Source organism: Podarcis tiliguerta (genome assembly GCF_965153285.1).
Source record: "Podarcis tiliguerta genome assembly, chromosome: 7".
Lineage (NCBI taxonomy): Eukaryota > Metazoa > Chordata > Lepidosauria > Squamata > Lacertidae > Podarcis > Podarcis tiliguerta.
The window spans coordinates 35095466-35119942 of record NC_139540.1 but is presented as its reverse complement, the minus strand read 5'-3'; the positions used below and the strand labels follow the sequence as shown (position 1 = coordinate 35119942).

At 42.9% G+C, this 24477-nt stretch overlaps 1 protein-coding gene across 1 annotated transcript; it reads right to left on the bottom strand.

Annotated features, from left to right (window-relative positions):
- Positions 1 to 9485: 9485 nt before the first annotated feature.
- GGH (gamma-glutamyl hydrolase) lies at positions 9486 to 24079 on the bottom strand. The gene is made up of 9 exons (XM_083451320.1): positions 23354 to 24079; positions 20770 to 20884; positions 20229 to 20279; positions 18854 to 18938; positions 18255 to 18393; positions 14612 to 14718; positions 14302 to 14392; positions 13604 to 13741; positions 9486 to 12254 (listed from the first exon to the last, which is right to left on the bottom strand). The coding sequence occupies exons 1-9, from the start codon at positions 23499 to 23501 to the stop codon at positions 12133 to 12135; spliced, it is 996 nt and encodes a 331-aa protein (XP_083307446.1). The 5' UTR covers positions 23502 to 24079; the 3' UTR covers positions 9486 to 12132.
- Positions 24080 to 24477: the final 398 nt, after the last annotated feature.

Sequence of the window (24477 nt, the reverse complement as noted above, 5' to 3'; positions counted from 1 at the left end):
CCTTAGGCAGGTATTCCGGTTCTATATATATATATTAAGATTTACTGGTTTTATATGTGCTTTATTGACGATCACTTTACTTAGATTAGTTTTGTTAACAGTTTTGTGGATTTTAGCTGTGTTCTACAATTTGAGAGTTATGTGATTAAGCAGTCTACAAATCTTTCTCCAAAAAAAAAATAATTGAATAAAAGTCCCATCATCCCTGACCATCAGCTGTACTGGTGGAGGCTGATGGGAACTGAAGTCCCAACTCTGTCTGGAGGGTCACAGGTTTCCAGGTGTAAGAAATAAGCTCACTTAAGACAGTGTATGCTAGAGAGAGAGAGAGAGAAATAAAGGCAACAGAGGGCACACAAAAAGGACACAACCAGCTCCCCCTGCCTTTCCTCAGACACCAGGATGAATCCCGTAGCTGGCAGTAAGATTGTCATCATCACACATTTTGTTGCATACGGGAATATCTAGTAACAAAATATATCCTTCATATATTGAAGGCATTTTCCATACGATAAATGAGTGGCTACACCAGTTCTCAACATTGCACAGCGCAGATACCACAGGTAAGTTTCTCATTGTATGCAAAATAAGTTATGCAATAATATCTATCAAATATAATACTTTTGATCTCTCCTGCTTTGGAATTCCAAAGTTCAGGGGCAGGAGGGGCAGGCTTTGAAAGAGCAGGTCTGAGGCAACAGCCAATCATGATAAAAGCTGTGTGCAACATCTGTGTAAGGGGCTCTGTATGGACACCTGAACTTGGCCCTAGGAAACAAGAGACATTGCATTCTTTCAATCCGTGAAAACACCCACAAACTGCCTGACATCCATGATACGATGTGTTCCTCTGTCAAGTTCTCTCTCCTCCTTTTTGCTTCAGAAACACCTGATTAGAAAATCCAAGTCTGCAATCTATCAAGTTCCTGTTACAGTATTTGACAGCAGCAAACAAAAATTGATGTGCCAAATTAATTGGCCTTCCTCCTCCTAAATTCAGCCTCGTTTAGTTTCATTATAATAAATTACAGGCCCGGAGCTGTTTTATGCAGTGAAAAAAATATATTGCCTCCTAGCCCTGTAAAGCATTCGTCATGTATAAACATTATTTCTGCATCTTCCCTTTGAGAACCCATTGTAGCCTATTCCCAGCATAAAAAGCCTTTGAGCAGAAAGAGACTGGGTGATGTTTTTCCTCCATCCATCTGGCACTCTGACCCTAAGCATTTGCATCAGCTTGTCTGTCTACAACGCAAGTGTAAACATCCTTTTTTTTATTGCATGCTGGTGTAGCCATCAGGAGCCTTTATCCTAGGAATGCATTTGCTGAAAAAATCAGTATTATGACTGAACCACTAGAGTAGGGTTGCTTGAGCTTTTGGGGGGAAATTACAAAAAAACAACGTTTTTGAGCTGCCAACATCGGTTGCCATACATCCAGATTTTCCCAGACATTTTGCTGATTTCCACCCAGACACTGCTTCCAACTGCAGTTTTCCAGATATGTCCAGGAAATTCCAGACGTATGGGAACCCTGCACTAGAGGCTTGCAGCTTCTTCCTATATGATGGCTGAACTGTTTTGCACCACTGTGGTAAAGTAGCATCCTTTTTAGGTCCTTCAAACAACATCTAATAGCTCTGTTGGGCAGAGTAAACAGTACCCACAACAGAATCCAGATCCTGCTTTGGGTTCCCAGCACTAAGTACCTTCCTTCTTCCCCTCAAGTCTAGTTTTGTGCTGTACAGGAATCCCAGAAAACACATTTGGGAGACACACACACATGCTTTCAAACCAGATGACACAAGATGGATCGCCACATAGAAAACAAGCCGAAGAAAAGCAGTGCATCCCTCAAGAAGAGCATCACTCTGAAACCAAATTCCATCTTTGTCATAAAACAGGCAATGATGTCCCACAGGGGTGTGAGTCTGAGCCTGTTGCTGGCTCAGAACACCAGTACCTACTCAGAAGTAAGTTCAATTGAGTTCAGTGGGACTTATTCCCAAGTAAATGGGTTTAGGATTGCAGCCAACTGTGCCTGAGTAACTTTTACTTGGAAGTTGTGGCTGCATTCGAACAGCGCTTCGTTCTGGTTTCCTGATGTTTCCTTACCTGTTAATGTTCTTCTTCATGTACGCTTTCATATGGCATAAAAGCCATTTCTGGAAATCTATTGGATGTTTAGTGCTCATTTCTGCATTAATTGTTTCCAGTAAAAAAGTCTTTTGCAACTCCGTTAACTCAGGAACTCGGGGGAGTTTTCTGCTGTAATTTGCCCACCATTTCCATGAATCATACCATGTGATGAAATTTGGGGTGGTCTCTCAACATATAGTTCTCCCCGCCCACCATTCCCATGGGTGAATCACAGGGAACCAAAGTACATACGTGCATAAAGGCTACATGTCTGATGACACCCGCTGTCATGTCGTACCACATCCTTTGGTGTGAATGGTGGTATATTAATCAAAATGTCACCATTCCATAACTCAACAGGTAATGCAGTGTAAAAGGAATGTAGGGAACTGTAACAGAAGCTCTAGCATTAGAAACAGAAAACTTAACACAATAATCCCCGTGTCTGAATGCACCTGGTATTTAGGGAAGCAACTGTAGCAGAGCCATAGAGCAAAGACTAATAAAAGGTTAGAAGTCCTAAATAGTTTTAAAAACTTCTGGGCAGGTTAGCCAGGTCCTCACCTGGAAAAGATGTCTGTTCTGCTTACTCTTTTTCTTTTTCTTTTAAAGGAAAGCTGAAAATGCAGCAAGTGACCTGGAATATCTTTAAGGGAGCCGCAGCTCCACCCAGTGGCTACAGCCCTGCTCTCAATACTGAAGAAATCCACTTCTGAACATGAGGGTAGTAATTCAAATGAAGTAGATGGCACAGGATCCAGAATGCTAGACTACAAAGAATATCTTCAAGTGTAAGTTTAGCACAGCAGAAGCTCCCTACTATTCCATACAGAAACGCAACCCAGAGTGTGCAGTTCAAATGATTGTTGTTGTTTAGTTGTTTAGTCATGTCCGACTCTTCATGACCCCATGGACCAGAGCACACCAGGCACTTCTGTCTTCCACTGCCTCCTGCAGTTTGGTCAAACTCATGTTCGTAGCTTCGAGAACACTGTCCAACCATCTTGTCCTGTCGTCTCCTCCTTGTGCCCTCAATCTTTCCCAACATCAGGGTCTTTTCCAGGGAGTCTTTTCTTCTCATGAGGTGGCCAAAGTACTGGAGCCTCAGCTTCAGGATCTGTCCTTCCAGTGAGCACTCAGGGCTGATTTCCTTCAGAATGGATAGGTTTGATCTTCTAAAAAGCAATTAAAAGCCATTCATCTGTCTGACACCTAATGCAAGAAGCATAAAATCCCAAAGGGATTATATGTAAATCAATTAAGTTAAAACACACAAATCATTGACTGTATTTCATGTTTGGAGATGCTTGTTTGTAAATGCTGAAACTGGAATTAATTTGTGCTTTTTCTAAGGAAAATGTGATTTTGCACCCACAACTGCTATGAGGGTTTGTTCTCAAGATGGTTTTCAATTAAGTTTCTATGGGAGATTATTTTAACACAATGATCTTGGTGGACAAAAAGAAAGAAGATGTAAATGTAAAAAACATTTTCACTCCCAATACTTGAGCATTGCCTTGTATTTCTAGACAGAAATGCAGCATAATTACAGCTTACTCTTGGGCCTCGCCAAGTCTGTATATTAGGATGCAGGCATTCATACAGTGGAATCATTGTACATGCCCCACTGTGCCGTGTGATATATATATTTATGAACAAGATTAATCCCAGTAGGTTCCAGTCAGGTTTGAGGTGCCACTGACAGCAGATCCACAACATATATTTAAAAGACATCTATAACACATTTAAAGTGCATTACTTTCCCAAAAGAACCCTGGGAATGGTAGTTCTCCCCTCACAGAATCACAGTTCCCAGCTGCTTCGGCTGCACTGGACACCAGTGCCACAGGGGGCGCTGCAACAATGATGTAGAATGGAGTGTGAGAAGAGAGAAGCATCGAATTTTAGTGTTGCATGGGGTGCTGCTGAAATTGAGAGCCCAAAGTCCACTGGTTGGGATCAGTTTTTCCAAATTGTATTGTTGTGTTAATGTTCAACCTATCTTAGCAAGGTCATATGAGAGGCCTGGCCATGTTCTTTATACATCCTTGAGAATCCTTTATGTCAGGCGTGGTGGACCTGATGTCATCTAGGTACTGTTGGACTTCAACTCTCATCAGCCCTAGTCAGCATGGACAGCTGGTGTGAGCTGGAACCCACTAATGTCTCGCAGATGACTTAAAGGAGAAAGAGGCTCCCTGATACCGTAGTGGGAAAACCAGGGCCTAAGAGGCCTAATCATAAAGCATATTAAGGCAATCTCTGCTAGTTTGTGTCTGTTAGCTAGCTGAGTTAGTGAGAGCATGGTGCTACGAACACCAAGACTATGAGTTCAAGGTCCACACTGAGCTGACAGAAGCCAGAGGGTCCCAAGTTTAATATCTGGCTTCTCTAGTTAAAAGAGCCCATTCACAGACGTTAGGAAAGATCTGCACCAAGCTGCCAGTCAGTGTTGACAATAAGTGGACAAATACTGTAGCCTGATTTAACATAAGGCAACTTCCTGTATTCCTTGTGCAATGTCTTTCTAAGATTATAATGGCATGTGCTGTGCTATTGTATTATATTTCAAGAAGTCGCTCGGAGACAATCAGCTGTGGAGGCTGCATAGCTGGAAAGAATGATGCAAAGGCACAGTTGCAGAATACCTGGAGAACTGGTGGAGTTAAGGATGAGATATGATCAAGTGCTTTCTGTGACCCACTTTAAGGTCAACCCTGAGGAACAGGGTATCTCTCTTTCAATAGGCTCGTTGTAAGTCACACAGTAGGAACAGGCACAATCCAAGTCCCCGGTCCCCTCTCAAGCCATGAATGTAGGTTGTACGAAAATGCTCCATGCATTCAACGCAAGCCATTGAAGCAGAAGGAAGAATCATGTGTGCAGCACACCCAGTTCCCATTCCAGCTCATCAACTGGCAAGACAACAGAGAGGAGTAAGAGGATCCCAGTGAGGGGTGTAGCTGGGACTGGGACACCCCCAGCAGGAAGGGGATGAGGAAGCAGAGGTTAGTGTAGGAAATACTCACAAGGTTACAGAGGATGGTGAGGGCGTCAGTGCACAGGAACCAAAGCAGCAGTGCCCATTGCCAGAGCCAGGGGGGGCCTGTCTCCACAAACATGGCAGGCTCTGAGGCGTAGGGAGCAGCAGGCAGGGCACTCCAGGAGGTTGAGACAGGCAAGGGCCCACAGCCCAGCTCCCTAGCTGACCAGGTGGGCTCACTAGCTCTGGGAGGTGGTGTGTGATTCCTCAGCAGGTGTAGGCTTGGAGCAGTTGAGGGCTACCTGCCTCATCAAGCCCAGATGTTGCAATCAGCTTGCAAAGCACAAAAAGAAAGCAGAGCTGAGGGGCTGTGTCTGCTCAGATGCCCATGTTGATGGATCTCAGCTTGGATACTCCAGGATCTCTGTGGGACTGTGCTTCAGTCTGGACTTTGGACATGTGGATTGAACCTGGACTGGGGACTTGACATACTGACTTGCTGCCAGGTAGGCCAGGGGTTCAGGACACCTGGAAGCAGAAAATTTCCATGATTGTTCTTACTGCCTAGAACACCCTCTACTCTGAGGTTCACAATACATAATCAAGTTATCTGTTTTAGGTGCTTTGTTGTTGGTTTGGGTGTGTGTGAGTTCATCACAGAGAATTCTCTTGTGCACTCAATCTTGGAGAAAGTAGGATTGAAACCCCCACACTCACCCACCATCTGGGTGGGGATTTTTGCCTCAGTCCTGTTTGGTGAGTATCCTCCCTGCAGGCCAGGGGTGAGTGTCAAAGTTGCCCCACAGGCTGGCGGGAAATAAAGATCTGGCCCACCAGGCCAGAAAGGTTTCCCACCCCATCCAAAGAAGAGCCCAAATGCATAGTGAACAGCTTTCCAAAATATATAATAGGTAAAGGAACTGTGATTAGCCGCCATTCTGTGTTGAATGCAGACCTGCCTGTGCCATCATTTGTGAAATGCCCTTCCAACAGAAAGGCTCTGATAGATTCAGCTTCTTGTAGAGACCAAATGTCTATGCTTGATACATTGAAATGAGAATGCTTTGCAGACTCATAACACAGCCACCCTCAAATGAGTCAGCAGCAACAACAGATGGCTTACGACATACACATGAGGTGTTCATACAGAAGAAAATTAAACAAATAAAATGAAGATTGGAGAGGAGTGGCACTAGGCTCATCTTGTCAGATGTTTAATTAGGCAGAAGAAACATCCTAAATTTTAATTGCTTCCCTTTTTGGATGTGCTGTGCAATCCAATTTAAATTGTTTCAGTAAGGGCCTTTGAGGTTTCATTTGGGTAGAGCAATCCAAAGCGGGTGGGGGAAGGTTAGGGACGCAAGGCGCCCTGTGGCCTTCTTCTAAGGGACTCTAGGACTGTAACCTTAGAAAGGATTGGCCCCTACAGCACCATCATTTACAGGAAAGGTCATAGAAGTTAAATGAGAAGACTATATGTGTATTTATTCATACAACTACCCATTCACTCAGGTTGTTTCCATCTGCTCTGATATTCACAGGGGATTTAATACATTGTGGCGGAGAGGGCAGCATTTGTGACACTCTCCCTTCTGCAAATATCACAACTCATGTTCACATAGTTATATGATTGCCCTTTAACTAATGTAGTTATGGAAATCGCAACATCTCTTTTTCTTTGTCTTCCTAGTCCCCCAAACTAGCAATGGACTAAAAAGTTCCAAAATGGAGCCCACTGTTGGCACGATATTAGGTGTATGTGCTTTGAAGATGCTAAACTGGCAGTTTCAGATGTCTTAAAGACTGGCACTCTAATAACACTCACAAACTCTAAATTCAGGACAAGGTTAACTGTGTCAGCTTAAGGCAGGGCTTAATTTTATTCTCATTTATTAGTCGCTTTATCAGTTCCTTTCTGCTTTTGATTGCATTATTCTTTTAATCATACTGCAACATGTTTGTAAGTTTTCCCCGCTTATACCTTGATGAGTTTTCATCTTGCATACAATCATCTGAACTCTATTATTTCTCTCCTGCCTCTGTATTTAGAACTGTGTTTCACTAAACCTTTGGCACAGTGACATGACAGTTTTGCCTAGTCTTAGTAAGCTTAGCCGAAGTCCAGTTTCCTCATATCATTTTAGGGTGGTGGCCAACTGGGTGAAACAGGATTAGTGTTATAAAAGGAACAATGATAATTAAGTAAATACAATTGACAATTGTAAAGGTTATCGTCCTCAAGCTGCACATCCTCAGCAACACACACAGATGCAGAATAAACTGCAGTATCTAAACAGACTTTTGGGTACAGCTGGGAAAGGCACCTCTGCTTGCATTCTACCTACAAGGCTGAATTTCTGGTTCTTTGTATAATTTTTGAAATCCAGCCAAACCTCAGAACCTCAGAATCCCATCAGCTTCAACTCAAATAATGTCTGCAATCCTATGCACATTTATTTGCGAACAAATCCCAAATAAATGTACACAACACACAGATGCTTTGAATAAATCCCTCCTCACTTTGGAAATTAAGGAGAACTTAGAAGATAATGTAGCCAAATCTAAAGTTCTTAAGTTAAAAGATACTTACCTGTAGCAGTGTAATGCTTTCCACTATTATTTTTTAATACATTACTCTTCCATTGAATTATTCCAGCATGGAGAAGTGTGCTTGCCAATATCGACAAAAATGAAAATAGTATTATACAATAAACTTTTTCTGAAGGTTTTAGATGAGAGAGAGAGAGAGAGAGAGAGAGAGAGAGAGAGGAGAGAGGGAGAGGCAGTTTTGGTTGTTTATCAAAATGAGAATTTAGTAAGATGGTTCATGTGAGCCATCTAGTGCCAAACATAAAATAGTACAAGGGTGTATTGTTGTTTGTTTTTTTTTCTCATTCCAAAGGGTGCATGGGCTCACTGAAACATATCAGGCCAGAAAAGTAGGAAATCATTGTCATAGTCGTCACATTGTTCTGAACTAGTAATGACCTAGTTCTGCACCAATCTGTTATGCATGTGAACTGAAGTCATACTTTATCTCTGGCCTGAAGAAATGCATAGCATTTCAAGCTCCAAATCTTTGATAGGAAATTTGCACAATTAAGGAAGGAAATGCAATATCGGCTTACAAGAACATGGGCAAGATGTGTTTTGCTTGTTCTTAAAATAAAGCATGAGACTAGTTTCTGTCTCCCTTCTTCATCTTCCTCCTCCCCATTAAAAATCCCCCTCCCCATAAAGCCTGGGTTGGGAGGAGATGTGTGCATCAGCTTTGGATGAATATGGAACCAAAGGGTAGGGGCGCTTTCTTGGAGGTAGTCAGTCCTCAGTCCAAGGAAAAGCACACATTTCCCAAAAGAGCCTAGAGCAGATAAACACACAACTCTTCAAAGCCTTTCTCTCTATAGACGTCTGCTGATGTCAAAGTGCTGTCTCCTTCTCTGGAGGGGGTGGGGTGGGAATCTGCCCCTCCAAAAATGCCTGCTGGATAAGTTCACCCCTTGCCAAGGAGTGTGTTTTCCCCAATACTTCTCCCCACCATTTTCAGGGATACCTTCTATATTCTGCCCCAAGGAACTTGATGGAGGCAGTGCTATCTCCATTGACATACATGGGAAAAGAAAGCTAAAGTGAGACTCTGCCTCTGTCTTGAGTCAAAGCGGTCCTTGACTAAAGGGGACTCGCATGAAGCAACTTCCTGTCTGAAACAGTCAGAGTCACAACCAGCCTCTACTCCACTCACCCATGTTATAGCTCTGGAAGCAGTGTAAAAAAGGTAAAGGGACCCCTGACCATTAGGTCCAGTCGTGACTGACTCTGGGGTTGCAGCGCTCATCTCGCTTTATTGGCTGAGGGAGCCGGCGTACAGCTTCCGGGTCATGTGGCCAGCATGACTAAGCCGCTACTGGCGAACCAGAGCAGCGCACGGAAACGCCGTTTACCTTCCCGCTGGAGCGGTACCTATTTATCTACTTGCACTTTGACGTGCTTTTGAACTGCTAGGTTGGCAGGAGCAGGGACCGAGCAACGGGAGCTCAACCCGTCACGGGGATTCAAACTGCTGACCTTCTGATCAGCAAGCCCTAGGCTCTGTGGTTTAACCCACAGCGCCACCCGCGTCCCCTGGAAGCAGTGTAGCTCCCCACTAATATAGACCTAGTTAGAGGAGCTGTTGCTACCCAAGAAAAGATACTCTAATATATATTTTTAAAGATAAGTAGCTCTCAGCGCAGTGATAAATGCCATTCTTGAAGGTTTGGGAGGAAGCTGGCAATCCCTGCCCTCCCCATCTTCCATCCCTTTCATAGTGAAAGTTGTCCATATGGTAAAAATGCTTGACATGAATTACTACCAGCAAGCACTATTGAGTCTGTGGTATTTTCCTTTATTCAACAGCAGGAATAGCAAGTAAGAAGGGTACCTGCTTGGTTTCAAGTGGATAGTTTAATCTCAGTACAGTGGTACCTCGGGTTACATACGCTTCAGGTTACAGATTCCGCTAACCCAGAAATAGTACCTCGGGTTAAGAACTTTGCTTCAGGATGAGAACAAAAATTGTGCTCCAGCAGCACAGCAGCAGCAGGAGGCCCCATTAGCTAAAGTGGTGCTTCAGGTTAAGAACAGTTTCAGGTTAAGAATGGACCTCCGGAACGAATTAAGTACTTAACCCGAGGTAACACTGTATTTAACAGGGTTTTTAAAAAAGACAAATATATCCACATTCATTTTTTATTATTTTACATTAGGTTCAATTTTGAGCCCAGCCTATGTGTCTATTATCATTTAAGCATTCTAAAGGCAAACAGGTACAGGAAAAGTGCAATGATAAAACATGATCAAAGAGAGAAATAAATAGTCCTATGACTGGTAAAGTCTCATCTGGAATTCACTTCTGGTGGAACATCCCAAAGCCCAAAGGTTGTAAGTATGTGCATATGTCTGCCACATTCAGTTACGGAGAAGGCTAAAAAATGGGCCTCATTAAAGCACAGAGCTTTCCCTTCACACAGGCTATGAAGGGAAACACATGCTCTTGTGGCCATTTGGATCTAGTGCAGAGGCCCAACAATCTCCAAGAACAAAATGGCTTGCATCAGACTTTTCAGCAAAATGGGGCTCAAGACGATGCAGAGAGCAGAATGTCTATGCGCGTTTCAGGCAAGAATTCAGGCTTTCAAACTGGCAAATTGCTTCTGGTATATGAAAATCCTATCTCTGATATTACTTCATCTTGGAATGTTTAATCACAATGCTTAATATAAATATACAGTCGACTGAAATGTACAAATTACAGCTAATAGCACCTGAGCTGCCATCCAAGCAAGAGACACCTGTCATTCAGTCAAATCTGCATGCATTTCTATGTGAACAAACCCAACTGCTCTGCAGAAAACTCTTAGGTCTCAATGTGACACATCACCATCTTAGATGAGGTATTCCCTGTGTGACTTCAAAACTGTTACTAACCACCTTATAGGGCAGGTACCACCTTTTATCCGATCAAGTATTAATATAACTAATCCCGTTGTATTAAAGGCTGTTCTCAGTTAGCTGAAAGTAGGCCTCAGTGAACTCAACAGTGCTAACTTTTGAGTAGACGTATGCAGGATTACATCAACTTAGGCAGTTTTACTTAGCACCAGTGCCTAGACTGCGCAGAACTGACATAGATCCCATCACATTCAGGTTGGAGAGGCAGCACAGGACCCAATTTGTAAGGAAGCAGTTGGGTAGAAGTGGCACATAGAAGGGCAGCCACAATAATACCAACAAGGCCGGGCGTTAAGGGCCTCTACAGCAATGGTTGAGCTATGTCCCAGTGTGCAGAGGAATTGTGAGGTATTTTAAATTTAAACTTTTACTGGTGTTTAATCCCAGAGGATGGGGTTCTGGTTTCAATTTGCTCTGAATTGCTGCTGTATTTTTATTGTCCTGTAGTTTTTCTTATTGCTGTTTTAATGTATTAAGTTGTTGTCACTTTTTTGTCATACACTGGCTTGGAATGCTACATCAAAGGCTGTATAAAAATCCTTTAAATGAATGTGGTAGGGACCTGTTCAGTGGAACCCCAAGGCTCGAGTTCTCTGAAGAGCAGGAAATAAAACATGTGTTTTTTAAAAAAAGGATAACGTTTTTTCAGGGAACATTCGGATTGTTTCCTTAAGGGAAACAGGAGAGAAGGCGGAATCTTGATCAGTGGCATGGGTGAGAGTGTCTGATCCAGACCTGGAAAAGCAGCATGATTTAAAGCACAAAGAGAAAGTAAAGGAAGAAACCACAGGAGATTAGTCTATGCTGAATCTGGGGAGCCGGGGGGGAAAGGAAAGACAAACAGGAATCCTTTATGTACTTTCAAGGAGAATCCTGTCCTTTATCAAAAGGCTGATACCTGCACATGTTTATATCAAACTAGTAATAATACAGCTTATTATGAACAGAAATAGATTCTCTGATCATAGATGAACATTCATTTGCTTCAAGCCACATGAAGACTGGCATCTTCAATATTTTCAAATAAATAAGGTTTTAAAATTCACACTGGTGCACAAAAAGAGGACTTAACATTTCTCTGTCATGTGGATTAAAAAGTGCTAGCAGTTACAATTACAAGACCCGTCTGTAAATAGAGCATTTACCGCGCAGCAATGCCGTACATAAGGCGAGGGAAAGCGTCTTGAGTTTCATGGTGTCTGAAAGGTGGGATAGAGTCCTAATAAGTTTCACAAAACTTGTGTAAGGGTTGCAACTGTTGTCCTCACACTGAATTAGTAATTTGAGACACATGGACTTCAATGGGGTTTTCAAAGGGGTTCTTGTCGGCTGATTGTGCCACAGCAGAACAAAAAAAAAAGTGCAATTCAACAGAGAGGACTGGAAAAATTAATTCAGAAGAGCTTGTAAGCAATCTTGTCATCTTGGCTCTTTGTAATTCACTGTGTGTGTTTAATCCTGAAAGATGCCACAGCTACATCATTTCTAAGACCACCTCTCCCCTATTTCTGGCTGGAAATTTAATCAAAGAAATAAGCTTGATCAAAGGAGGAAAATGGCCCTGTGAAAACGGGGTTAAAATTATAGATCAGTGCGTTGGTCTCCTCACTTTTGTTGGCAAAACGGTGGTTGCTCTTCCGGGCTGCAAAACATTGGAGAAATGCAGATTATGTCCATGTTATCAATAGTGAAAGAACAAATATTGTAAAATGCACTTCAGCAATCCTAGACTAAATGTAAGACTTGGGTCACACAGAGAATTAATGGTCTCAGAGGCACTTGCAGGAAGTGCCAGCCACACACAGGGCTCCCTCTCTCTTAGAAGACAACAAAAAATCCCCCCTCCCACTTTTTTTAAAAAAAGAACATTCTGCCACACAAACGCACATAGGATGTATGTTCTGCTGAAATCAACCTTAAGAAATTAGTCTAGAGCAAGATGTTAGGTAGCCACAAGACAATAGTTCAGCTTTGCCCAAAAAAAAACCCCAGTATCATTTGTGTCAAGGGGACTTCTCTAGGGTAGGGCTGCCATATGTCCGAGTTTTCCCAGACATTTTTACCAATTTTCAGAAATTCCGCCCCGACACTCTTTTCAATGGACAAATCCCGGAAATCCTGGATCTATGGCAACCCTAAGCTAGTGTAGTCCTCTTGACACCAATGATATTGGGATGGAACAAGCAGTCTGAGTACTGCAGCTTCCAATAACCAGCCATCCAGACCAATTTTTTGGTATTTATTAACTTGAACGGCCACCCTATAACTTATGTTCTGTGGGTAGCTCTCAAAAGTTGGAAAAGTAAAACATAATTCAAAACAATGAAAGCGGCATTAATTTTTTGTTCTTTTTCTGGCCTATATATAGTAAAACACGAATTGTAAAGACTAAGAGGCACTGTAAACACTCAAGTTGTATGAAAAGGCCTGGATAATTAAAAGAAAGAGATGGTAAGGATGGCACCAAGCAAGCTTTTCTGGAGATGTTGTTCTAAAACCAGCATGTCAAGAGCAAGACAACCCTAGAAGATGCCTGCCTTTACTACTAATCTCAAAAATTCTACAGTTCCTTTGACTAGGTCTCTCTGCTCAATGGTTAAGATCAAAACATTAAGGACTGCATTCAGTGAAGTTCTGTTGGTGCAAGGACACCCCCGTCTCTGCAACAGAACTTACCTGCTCCCTCTCTCAACCCTCCCCACTCTGCCTAAGCTGATCTGGGGTTCCCCCAACCAGGTAGAGGGAGGAGAAAGTCCAGCGAGCAAGTGAAAACATGGGATACGACTCGAATATTGTCCCCCGCATTGTGTGGATAAAAGCTGGCACTGTTTTGTCTAATTTTTCTTTAATCAGAATATGTGGTTGCACTGCCACTAACTATTCCAATTTATATTTTCACAGTTTAGTTGTAAGAAAAAACTGCCACTCAACATACAAGTGTTTCTCCTTTCAGGTGAAATTTCACAACTGCCATCTAAAAACTTTTAATACCTTCACTGACTAAGAAGTCAGCAATGTAGTATGTGACTTTTACAGCTGCCTTGGAATGTGGAATGCCTGTTGAGTTCTTCCATTCATATGGATTTTTTTCTGGATGCCACTGGACGCCGTACACAGGATATTTGTGAGCTAGAAAATAACCAATTGGTTTCCATCAATTCACACACATAAGACAACAAGTTTCTCTTAAAAGTTTGGATGCAGGATTTATAGTTCTAACCAAGATTATAAAGGAATTTCACACAAAATATTACCATTAACAACAAGCATTTAAATAGAGCTTGGGTTGCGTCCAAAACACTTCATGCATGCTCCCCAAGACAGATGGATGCCGACCAACAACCTTACAAACTCCAAGGTAGGTCAGGGCTATTACCTCCATTTTGCAGGTGGGGGCCCTGAGACAGAATGGCTAGCCACTCAGTGAGTTTGGTGTGGCAGAGGCAATATTCAGGCCCAGAGGGAGAGAAGAGGGGTGGAAGGGTAGAACTGATGGAGCAATGAAAGGAGGAGGAGGAGAAGGAAAGTCCTTTGTAACCCACTGGTTCAGATCTCTGGCAAGAGTAACATGTCACACACATAGACACACCCCAGCAACTCACTGGGCTAGGAGGGAGGAGCAGCAGCCCCCCGCCCCCAGGAATGCTGCCCTCAGCAGAAAAGGCTTCTGCATTTCTGATTTACATTACCTTCCATGGTAGATATGAAGTCCACGTTGTTATGAACATTAGTTGTTAAGATCTTATAAAAGTTGCGCAACTTCTCATTATTTGTAAAATTCTGTAAGAGAAAGGTTTTTTTTATTTATATTACAAAATATTCTTTTAGATGGGGCACTTTTATCCTTCTACTAATCCCTCTCCTATTAACATGTGCATCTGCTGTTACTATTTACACCTTATCTCTCACACCTTAGCATGTTGCTTTGTGAGGTCATAGCTGTAGAAGGCAGTTTGGTATATTTTAAATTAATGTTTTACATGCAAACTTTTAAAGTACCTGCACAGAAAGGCTCCAGAAGTGGAAGTTTGATGTCAAGGGTTCAGAATCCATCAGTTGCAACAAATCAGCAGGAAAATCCTGGAATATTCCGCTGTTTTTGGCATCTTATACCAAAAAAAAAAAAGAGGCAAGAAGAGTTAATATTACTATCTGCAGCCTGCCCACTTGTTTAAGGCATGCCTGATCTGCAAGAGCTCAGGTAGCGCTTAGAAAAACTGAACTGATGTCAAATGACACACACACAGATACACACAACAGTCAACAGCAGGTACCACATTGGTATCCTTAGGGGGTACCTTCCAACTCTACGATTCTATGATAGTGGTGTTTATTTTGTCAGTCTGCATTTCTTAGTGCAGAAAGTATTGATGTGATTTCTAGAGATCTTTCCTATTCTACTTAATTCAAGAGGGTCCTGGAAGCTTCTGTGTGAAAGAAACAAGCAGAAGGTTCATGACGTCCCTTCAGAGACGCTGAGTACAGCTGGCTTAAACTGCTTCTGTTATCTCTTCCGTCAAGGTCATGCTGACTATAAAAATAGGCCAGAGGGAAGCGTGGGTTTTGCTTTTCTCTTTCTTTCTCTTTTCCTGGTGTGGTGTTCTGTATAGAGTTATTGTAAGTTTAAGTTAAGTCTGCTGCAACTGGATTTCTTATGGACAGTGCCAATCCTGAATGTATTGGATTTGTGACCATTATGCTCATTTGCCTTCAGTAGCAGTAAAGCTCTGCTGGATGAAATATTAATTGCCTCTGGTCTATTTTTTAGGAATCCTGCAACATGTTTAAGTTTTTACTCTGCTGACTATAAACTGGAATCTACTCTGGATCAATATTGAGAAAACATTCCACAACATATTTTGCTCTAGGAGGCTTAGTTTGGACAGTATCAAGTAAACATCCAGAGTTAATGCAAAATACATTGCTTTTGTTAAATGAGCCCCATAGCCGCTAGCTAGAGGGCCATGAAAATTTGTGTCCTGGGCTTTTTATACTTGTCTACCCATGTACTGTCTGGAACCAAAGTGGTACATTGGTTCCCAGATGTGAAATATTTTGATATTATTTTCAACTCTCCCTCCCCATTACATAGAATCCTTTAAGTGTAAAACATAAAACAAACTTCATGAAAAAAACTCTGTAAGCATTGTGTTGAACCAAAGGTGAATTGTTCCAGAAACTTTGTTAACTCCATCTTGATAGTCAAGATAACACCACAATTAATTGGCTGTTGTTGCGGCAACAAGTTCATATAGTTAAACCTCGGATCCTAAACGCCTCTGTTTTGGAATGTTACAGCTCCCGAATGCCGAAAACCCGGAAGTAAATGCTCTGGTTTTTGAACAGTTTCAGAAGCAGAACATCTGACGGAGCTTCTGCTTGAGTTCAGGAAGCTCCTGCAACCAAATGGAAGCTGCACCTCGGTTGTCAAACATTTCAGAAGCTGAACGTGCTTCCAGAACAGATTACATTTGACAACGGAGGTTTGACTCTATATGTTTATATTCATTTGCTTTGATATAAGCTAGATGTTATCCTCATCTGTAGGCCTGGGGTGCTGGGCTCTGAGCCCAGAACGGGGAGCTGTCTGTAAGGTTTGGGCATCTGCCATTTTTGCCCTCACCTGGGCAGGTGAAGCAGTGGGAGTCGTAGGAAAAGGGACGTATGCTGCTTTGTTTATAAATTATGAATGTTTGCTTGGGCACAGACAAGTCATCTCCTTGCTGCAGAATCCGTCCCGCATCTGGCAAAGGCTAGGAGAACTGGCAGGCTGATTTGCTGTAAGTCTACACCTTCTCTAATAAAGCACTAGAACTGAACACTCCAGCATTTTTGGCATCGTCCTTTGGTACACCTGCACCCAGCCACTCCCATGAGTCCTCCTTTGTGCCAGTGGTTCAGGGCAAGCATCCCTTGTTTTTGGTTTAATACAAAGCAAATGCTACCCAATCTGCTAAATAATGTATTCAGAGTCACATTCTGGGTCATATTCACTTTAGTGGAATGCATTATGACGCACAGATTCAGGATTAACTCAACAAGATGACAAGCCACCTATTAATTGCTGGAAGAAGAGCCACACCAGGATTTGGCTTAGGACCTTTCAATGACACAGACTCTTATCTAAGAACATCAGCCCAGCTTGTTTTCCTGCATTGGCCAATCAGATGACTCGGGGAATCCCACAAGCAGGGCATTGAGGGCAGCAGCTCTTCCGCTATTGTTCCCCAGGAACAGGAATTCAGAGGAATTCAGAACCTGGAGGTGGCACAGCATTATAGCCATCAGGGCCAGTAGCCATTTCCTTATTAACACATTAGTGCAATCTAGCATCAGCCACACTGTATCCCATTTGCAATTAATGGAGGTGGGTTAACCAGGTTGCAGGGCTGCAAGGAAAGAGCTGCGTTTATTTTAGTAGCAGGGGCAGGAAGGGGTATCCTACTGGGCTCCAGGACAGAGGAGAACTCAGGCTTCAAATAAACACAGGCTGAAAAATGGTGGGGAATGCTCAGCATCTAAATGTAGTTGTTTAACGCAATTAAAAACAGTAAGGCTTTTCAGAAATTCATAATCATTCCTCTAATCACTGACAGCATTACAGGCACTGTCCACAACACTTGCGCCCACGTGTTCCCTTGCGCTTTGCAATGCTCAGAACTGTAATAGAAGCACCACTTTTCAGTGGGGGGGGGGGAGTTGCAATGTGAAGGTTAGAAAAAAAGCAATATTCCTTCCTTAAAATGCAAGAGCTTAAGGGCGTTCCTTTTGTGGTCAACATGTAGCAACCATGGGTTTAACCATACCAAAAATGTTCTGGAAAAACCCTCACCGACTGCTAATTTCCTGCTTTGCATAATGATTGCTGACTTCCTGCTTTGAAGGAAGATGACCCACCCACTATGTAACATCATAGGTCAATGCCAACAAAAGTGGTGCTGCCATGTGAAAATTAAATATTTGGACATTTTGCTTATAACCAGATTCAGGTGTGATCTGTAGCATTCCAGATAAAGAGTCCCCACTCCCAGTTCACTGTAATTTTCAAACAGAGGCTCAAGAAGTAACAGCATCCCACACATTATGAAACTCTTAATTTCCACTGCTGCTCTAAACAGCTAGCAAGTGTCATCATTAGCTCTAAGGCGACAGAGCCATTACTCTGGTGTTGGGGCTCCATCCCAGCAGTGGAGAACTTGTGGCCTTTCAAGTGTTGTCAAACTCCCACCAGCCCCAGACAGCATGTCTAACAGCCAAATATTATGGGAGCTGTAGTTCAGCAACATCCAGAAGGCCACAAGTTCTCGACCCTTTTCCTATCCTTTTCTTACAGTCCCCTAAAACTCATTATACAGCATAGCTGAACCAACAGCAACAGTCTGTTTCAGCAGAGTTCATGGAGCCAGACTACAATACCAAAGAAGGGACTCTTTCACCAGACCCTGTATTCTACTACGGATCTCCAGCGCAGCACAGTATCAGGCCTCTCAAACTTATGAGATAGAAGACTAACCATCTCCAGGACCTCAAAGCTCAATGCATTCTCAAAGTCATTATTTCACTTTGACTTGCAGAATTTATTATCACCCCCCCCCCCCGCCCCTCATAAGTCTGCTGTGAACTGAAACTCTTGAGTTTTTACCTGGAGTAAAGTTCAGCGGCAATGCAAAGCCATCCGTATTAGTCCAGGTGAGCAGGTCTTCCCCGCAAGTGAGGACGCTAAGCAGCTGGTGTCCCAGGCATGTCCCCCACACAGGAAAATAGTCCCCTCTATCATTAGCCTGGAAACAACAATAAGGGGGAGAAATCAATAGCTACAGATCCTAGACATTTATATTCCCCATTATTTAACTACCTAGGAAGATAGCAGGATAGTTCCTTAGATTTCCTAATGTGCCCCCAGGTCTCAGAGGGGTTGGGGACTCCCCATACATCACCAGGAAAGAAACTGGGGCAGCTCAGTTGGTAGAGCATGAGGCTCTTAAACTCAAGGTTGTGGGTTCAAGCCCACGTTTGGGCAAAAGATTCCTGCATTGCAGGGGGTTGGACTAGATGACCCTAGATGATTCTATTTACATCTTACAGCCTAGTCCCAAAATCATGCACAGAAAGATAAGGCAGAGTTGTATGACTACCCATATGCCAGCTAGAAAGGTGTGAAAATAAGAGGCACCAACAACTGTCATTCCTCAACATTGCCAACGCCCCAATGCAAAAATATTGGCATGCTCCAATATTTACCTCTAGTGCTTTATTGTAGAATATCTTTGCAACTCTGGCAAATTCAGAAGTCTCAAGGCTAACACCACCTCCGGGATAGAGAATCCTAAGCAAACAAAATGACAACACTTTCATCAGCAGCAATGAACTGCCGATTGGTCACACAAAGGTAACATGGATAAACCTGGATTGTAATCACGGAAGGATCTGCAATACAATCTTTAAAGAAAAAGTGACATACTCAAGTACTATAAGGAAGGGTTGTTCAGACAGTCATCATGGAACACAGTGGGAGGAGCAGGAAGATAGTAGTTGGAAATAAAAACCTCAATTTCCAAGTGGTAAAGGTAAAGGACCCCTGACAGTTAAGTCCAGTCGCGAACGACTCTGGGGTTGCAGCGCTCATCTCGCTTTACTGGCAGAGGGAGTCAACGTTTGTCCACAGACAGTTTTTCCTGGCCAAGTGGCCAGCATGACTAAGCTGCTTCTGGCGAACCAGAGCAGCGCACGGAAACACCGTTTACCTTTCTGCCGGAGCGGTACCTATTTATCTACTTGCACTTTGATGTGCTTTCGAACTGCTAGGTTGGCAGGAGCTGGGACCGAGCAAGGGGAGCTCACCCCATTGTGGGGATTTGAACCGCCAACCTTCTGACCAGCAAGCCCTAGGCTCAGTGGTTTACACCACAGTGATGCGAACTCCATTATTGCATGAGCATTTTTCCATAACCACATTTGTTTTTCAAATGGTTGTTACCTGTCATGAGATCACCGATGATGAAAGGTGGGTTGGAAATTGTGTAAATAAAAAATAAAAATCAAGTGGCTAGCAGCTGTGAATGCCAAATCAGCTCAAATAAATTTGTGTGGAATATGTAGGCAAATATGCACTTTTCATTAGAGGAAATATCACCCAGGATTCTGTTTAATACGCCTTTTGACAAGAAACCAATGTTAAATGTATATGCTATGCTTGCCACAATAAAGATTTGTTCTGTTTGTTTTCATTTCAGCTGGTCTCTTATTCTGGTACTGACAGCCCCACATTTCTGCTAGGAAATGCTAGGAACTGCATACTCAGGTTATAGAATACACAGAATTATCACCAAGCAGAGCACAAAAAAGCCGCCATTACAGACACTATTATCTGTACACTATTACTGTGACATCTTTTTCATTATCTATTAACTTCTGCAACACTTTGCATATGGCAATGTACTTTACAAACCTTATCATCTTCCCAACAAGGTAAACTGCTGAGCAACAGACACCCAATGAGATTCAAGGCCTGACAGAAATTGGAACCTGATATTGTCTCAGTTGTCTTCCTTCCACTTCGCTGCTCTTCACTTTTACTACCAGTAGCAACAAAACAGATGTTCATTAGGACGCTTACCCATTGATAGAATTGAAAATCTTATCATATTCTTCATCTGAACGATTCAGTCTGGAGGAATTAAAATGAAATGAAAAGTTGCATTAGAAATGTATAGCTTCCCTGCATCAGTTTGGAATAGTTTTTAGTACAGTAACTAAAAGGTTAACGCCTATTTCCTGTGCTACAATTTAAATTCATGTTAAGTCAGTCCCTAGTGCAGACTTCCTGGAAAGTGTCATTAATGAGTCATATCTATGTCCTCTAAGCACCTCAAGACAGCTTCCAAATTTTCCCTAATCTTCACAACAACTTTGCAAAGTAGGTTAAGGTGACAGGTTGTGACTGGTCACCAGGTGAACTTCATGGCTAAGTAGAATTTTGAACCTGGATCTTTCCAGTCCTAGTCTAACTCTTGAACCGCTACAATGCAATTGCTTCACAAATACACCCATACTGAAGAGTGCTAATCTGCTTCTACCCTAAACACTGGCAAATATTGTCCTGAGAAAATTTGTACTTTGCACTGCAGCATGTGAGCACATTATTCACACAAGCTTACCTGATTGGTACTACCCGGGCTCCAGCAGATTCAATAAACTTCACATATGAAGCCCCAATGTAAGAACTTCCATATTTTTGGAAGCTTTTAAAGTCAGTTTCCTGTGCTAATATTCCTAGAAAGACCCAGAGGAAAAAAGTTAGGCATCAGCGAGGTCACAGGAAAAACTGAGATGCCACTGATAAACTAGCAGTAGGTGGGGTATGATGATTAATTTAATATTATCTATATTTGAATGCAAGAAAGAACATGGTGTCCAATATAACATCACAATGACAATCCAGCAGCAGCAGCCGCAGCAGCAGCAGCCGCCGCCGCAGCAGCAGCAGCAGCAGCAGCAGCAGCGGGGCAATCACTTGTTCAGATGGTGTTGAACACAAACTATATTTAAGATTGGTTTGCATGTTACTCATTTTATACTCAGAAAGCATTTATGTGAAAGCAAAGTGAAAGCAGGAGTAGATTCCTTTTGTAAACTCCTTTGGGGGGGTTGTTTTTGTTTTTTAAAAGCAAACAGTATAGAAATGATATGATATAAATAAATTACATAAATGAAAATTGCATGTATGTCTCACTACATGTTTGAGGAAGTACAACCTGAAAATCTGTGATAATCAGACATGACTGTCTAAAAATGGATTTCATGCTACGCTTAAATACTTTCTATATGAAATATGGAATAGCCTGTAAGTCAAAGGTCTGCTATATTATCGTGAAAGCAAATTTTTCACACCATATTTTAAAGTACCTGCATTATCCTTTTTAAACTGACTTGTTGAAATACAATACACTTTTGACCCCTTGAGTGCTTCACAATTTGACGCACGCAGCTGAATGCTTAGATCCAGACAACAGACTAGTTCCAGCAAGCATCCTATCACACTCTCTATAACAGAAATATTTTTTTAAAAAAGGAATTTAGAACCAGCTTTCCAAAAGTTCACAACCCAGGCACAGCAGAACATGATACCAGTAAGTTGTGCAATGCTGTCAACAAGACCCATTGCACCACAATTGGGAGGGGGGGAGGTTGAGGCATTCCAGGTTACCAGCTCATCAACTTGGTGTTGAACAAGCACTTCTTCCTTCTGGAATCGAACAACAAAATGAGGAGGAGGAGGAGGAGGAGAAGGTGGTGGTGGTGTGTGTGTGTTTAACAGAAACCTTAGAACGAGGAACTTTATAAATTTATGGGTAGTCACACTCTCTCCAAAAATCACTGTTACTGACATAGTTTCCATCAGGGAGTATAGAACAGGGATGGGCAGATTTTAAGTTTGTTAGATCTACTTTGCTTTTTGCTAGAATCCCTATATACCACAGAGAAGATCTGCCCCTAAAGTCAGGCACTGAAGACTCTGAATGAGTGTTCAGGGTGCCTCCAGTAACATTTTAAGCCCAGGAATTTGTTCTAAGTACCAGAACTGAACTGAGTTCACAGTCCTTTTGCGCAGTCCTTTTACACCCGATTAGCTTCCTACTTTTCAGCAAAAGTCAATCTGTTGCTCTTGTAAAACAACTGAGGAGTCAGAATGCTTACCAATCTACTTACTGCAAATCTTCTGGATATCTGCTACATACCCTCTGCCAACAATCCATCACAAATCAAAATAAATAAAAGTCGCTAAAAGGTGGATTTTCAACACACAGACTTTGCTTAGTCCAAAACATCTGGAGGACAGCCAATTGATAAAGGTCTCATTAAAGATAGTGAGCCTCTTTCATAAATGGCATTCTTAGTGTTGTTTCAAGATTTCTACAGAGGTATATTTCCCCCAGTAACAGGTGATGTCTGGGTGAATGTGTTGTCTTTCGCTACTTGCACAGATAGGCTAAAATCATTATTACATCAATCGAAATATTTTGAAGACTAGGACCATAACCCTGTGCAATTTCTCTAAGAGCTGCTGCTAATGAATTCACTGGGGTGGCTTACTTCCAAGTAAACATACCTATAGGAACAGGCTGTCAACCACGGGTACACATGAATTCTTGTACCCCCTGAAATGAAGACGCTGGAAATGGCAGGAAAAATCAAAAAAGTATTCTAGAAGCTACAGTTGCCCCAGACACCTGAAAGATGCCATGTTTGCTTGCTTGTTTTGATCTACCAGCAGCACCGTCTCGCCAGTGACAGGTGAATACTGATTGATCTCAAACTACTCAAACCTAGGTCATTTGCTTGGAAAGTAGCACTGCATTTTAAAAGACGGGATTCATCTGAAACAACTGGGGTGATAAGAATCAAGTGCGAAAGAGCCACCTGGTCTCACAAATAATCCCCTTGGGTGATCCCAGTGCAAGCATAACATTATTATTTTTTTAAGGCAGAAGTTGGATGCTCATCTATCATTCATGCTTTAGTTGGTCCCTTCCAACTCTACAATTCTACGATTTATAGGTGCCCGACCCACCGAGCTAAAGGAGGGAGGGGAGACTTTTTGCATTTCTTTTATTCCCCCCCCCCCCCACTTCTCTCTCTCCTCTTGCCCTCGTCCACGTTCCCTGGCAACAGGACTCTTTCTCTGGCTCTTTGGAGAATCCCGGGGATCCCCCCTTACAAGCGCAGAGCGCGGCGACTCACCGATGATGGGTCTCTCGTTGATGATGGCTTTCTTGCTCGCGCCCTGCAGCGAGAAGGGCAGCGCGGCGCCACAGAAGAGGCCCAGGAGACAGCAGGCGCCCAGCGCGCGCCCGAGTCCCGCCCAGCTCGCCATGTCCGCCCGCAGCATTCGGCGACCCGAGCCAGGCTCCGCGCGCGACGCCCGTCTTATGGCGCGCGCCTCTGCCGAACGCTCAGCCCCGGCGCCGAGCGGCTTTGCAACGCCGTCCAATCAGGGCGCATCTCGGCTGGGCGGCCGCGGCATTCTGGGAAATGTTGTCCTCAGCAGCCGTGGCATTCTGAGAAGGCGGGCTTCTTCGCCGCTGCGCCTTTTCTTCCCCGTTCCTTCTTTGCCGGCAACGCAAAAAGAGGCGGAGGAGGAAGAGCTGCTGGAAATGCATGCGTGGGCATCGGTGCGCGCGGGAGATTTAGGCCGGGTGGGGTTGTTGGAGTCAAGATTTTATTTTGTTTATGTCCATCTTGCTGTTCGTGATATTATACTACTCTTTATAGATCTCGTTATAACTTGTGTGGGAATTGCTTAATTTCGTTGTTACGGTTTCTTATGAGTGCATTTGGGTAATTATGTAAATATTACCATGTCGTAAGCCGCCTCGAGCATGGTTTTTAACTATGGAAAGGCAGCATGCAAATGACGATGATATCTAGGGAGGTTTCTAGGGAGCCAGTAAGAAAATCGCGTAGGAATAAAGGGCAGTTCTGCCCAACAAACTTCCTTGACATTTATTTGGCTTAGTACTACAGCCTAGCAAACTGGCCTTTGTGTCATAAATGGTGTAGCACACCTATAACGACTGATGAATTTTAATAATCACCATTTGGGTGTGTCAACGTTTATTCATATTTAGAAATAGTTCCTTGAGGACATAGTAGCGCTGCTGTTTTCGGTGGAAGCAGTGTGTTTGATTTGTGTTTCTACTGTATAATGTACAGAGAGAAGCAATAAATGGACTGTTCCCCCAATAGAAGGACATAAGGAGTAATATCCACCTAGACCTGTATTGGAGCTGATGCTTCTTCACTTGTTCATAAATGATATGGGATCAAGGGAAGCGGCGTGGGAACCAAGTTTGCTTAACTCAGCA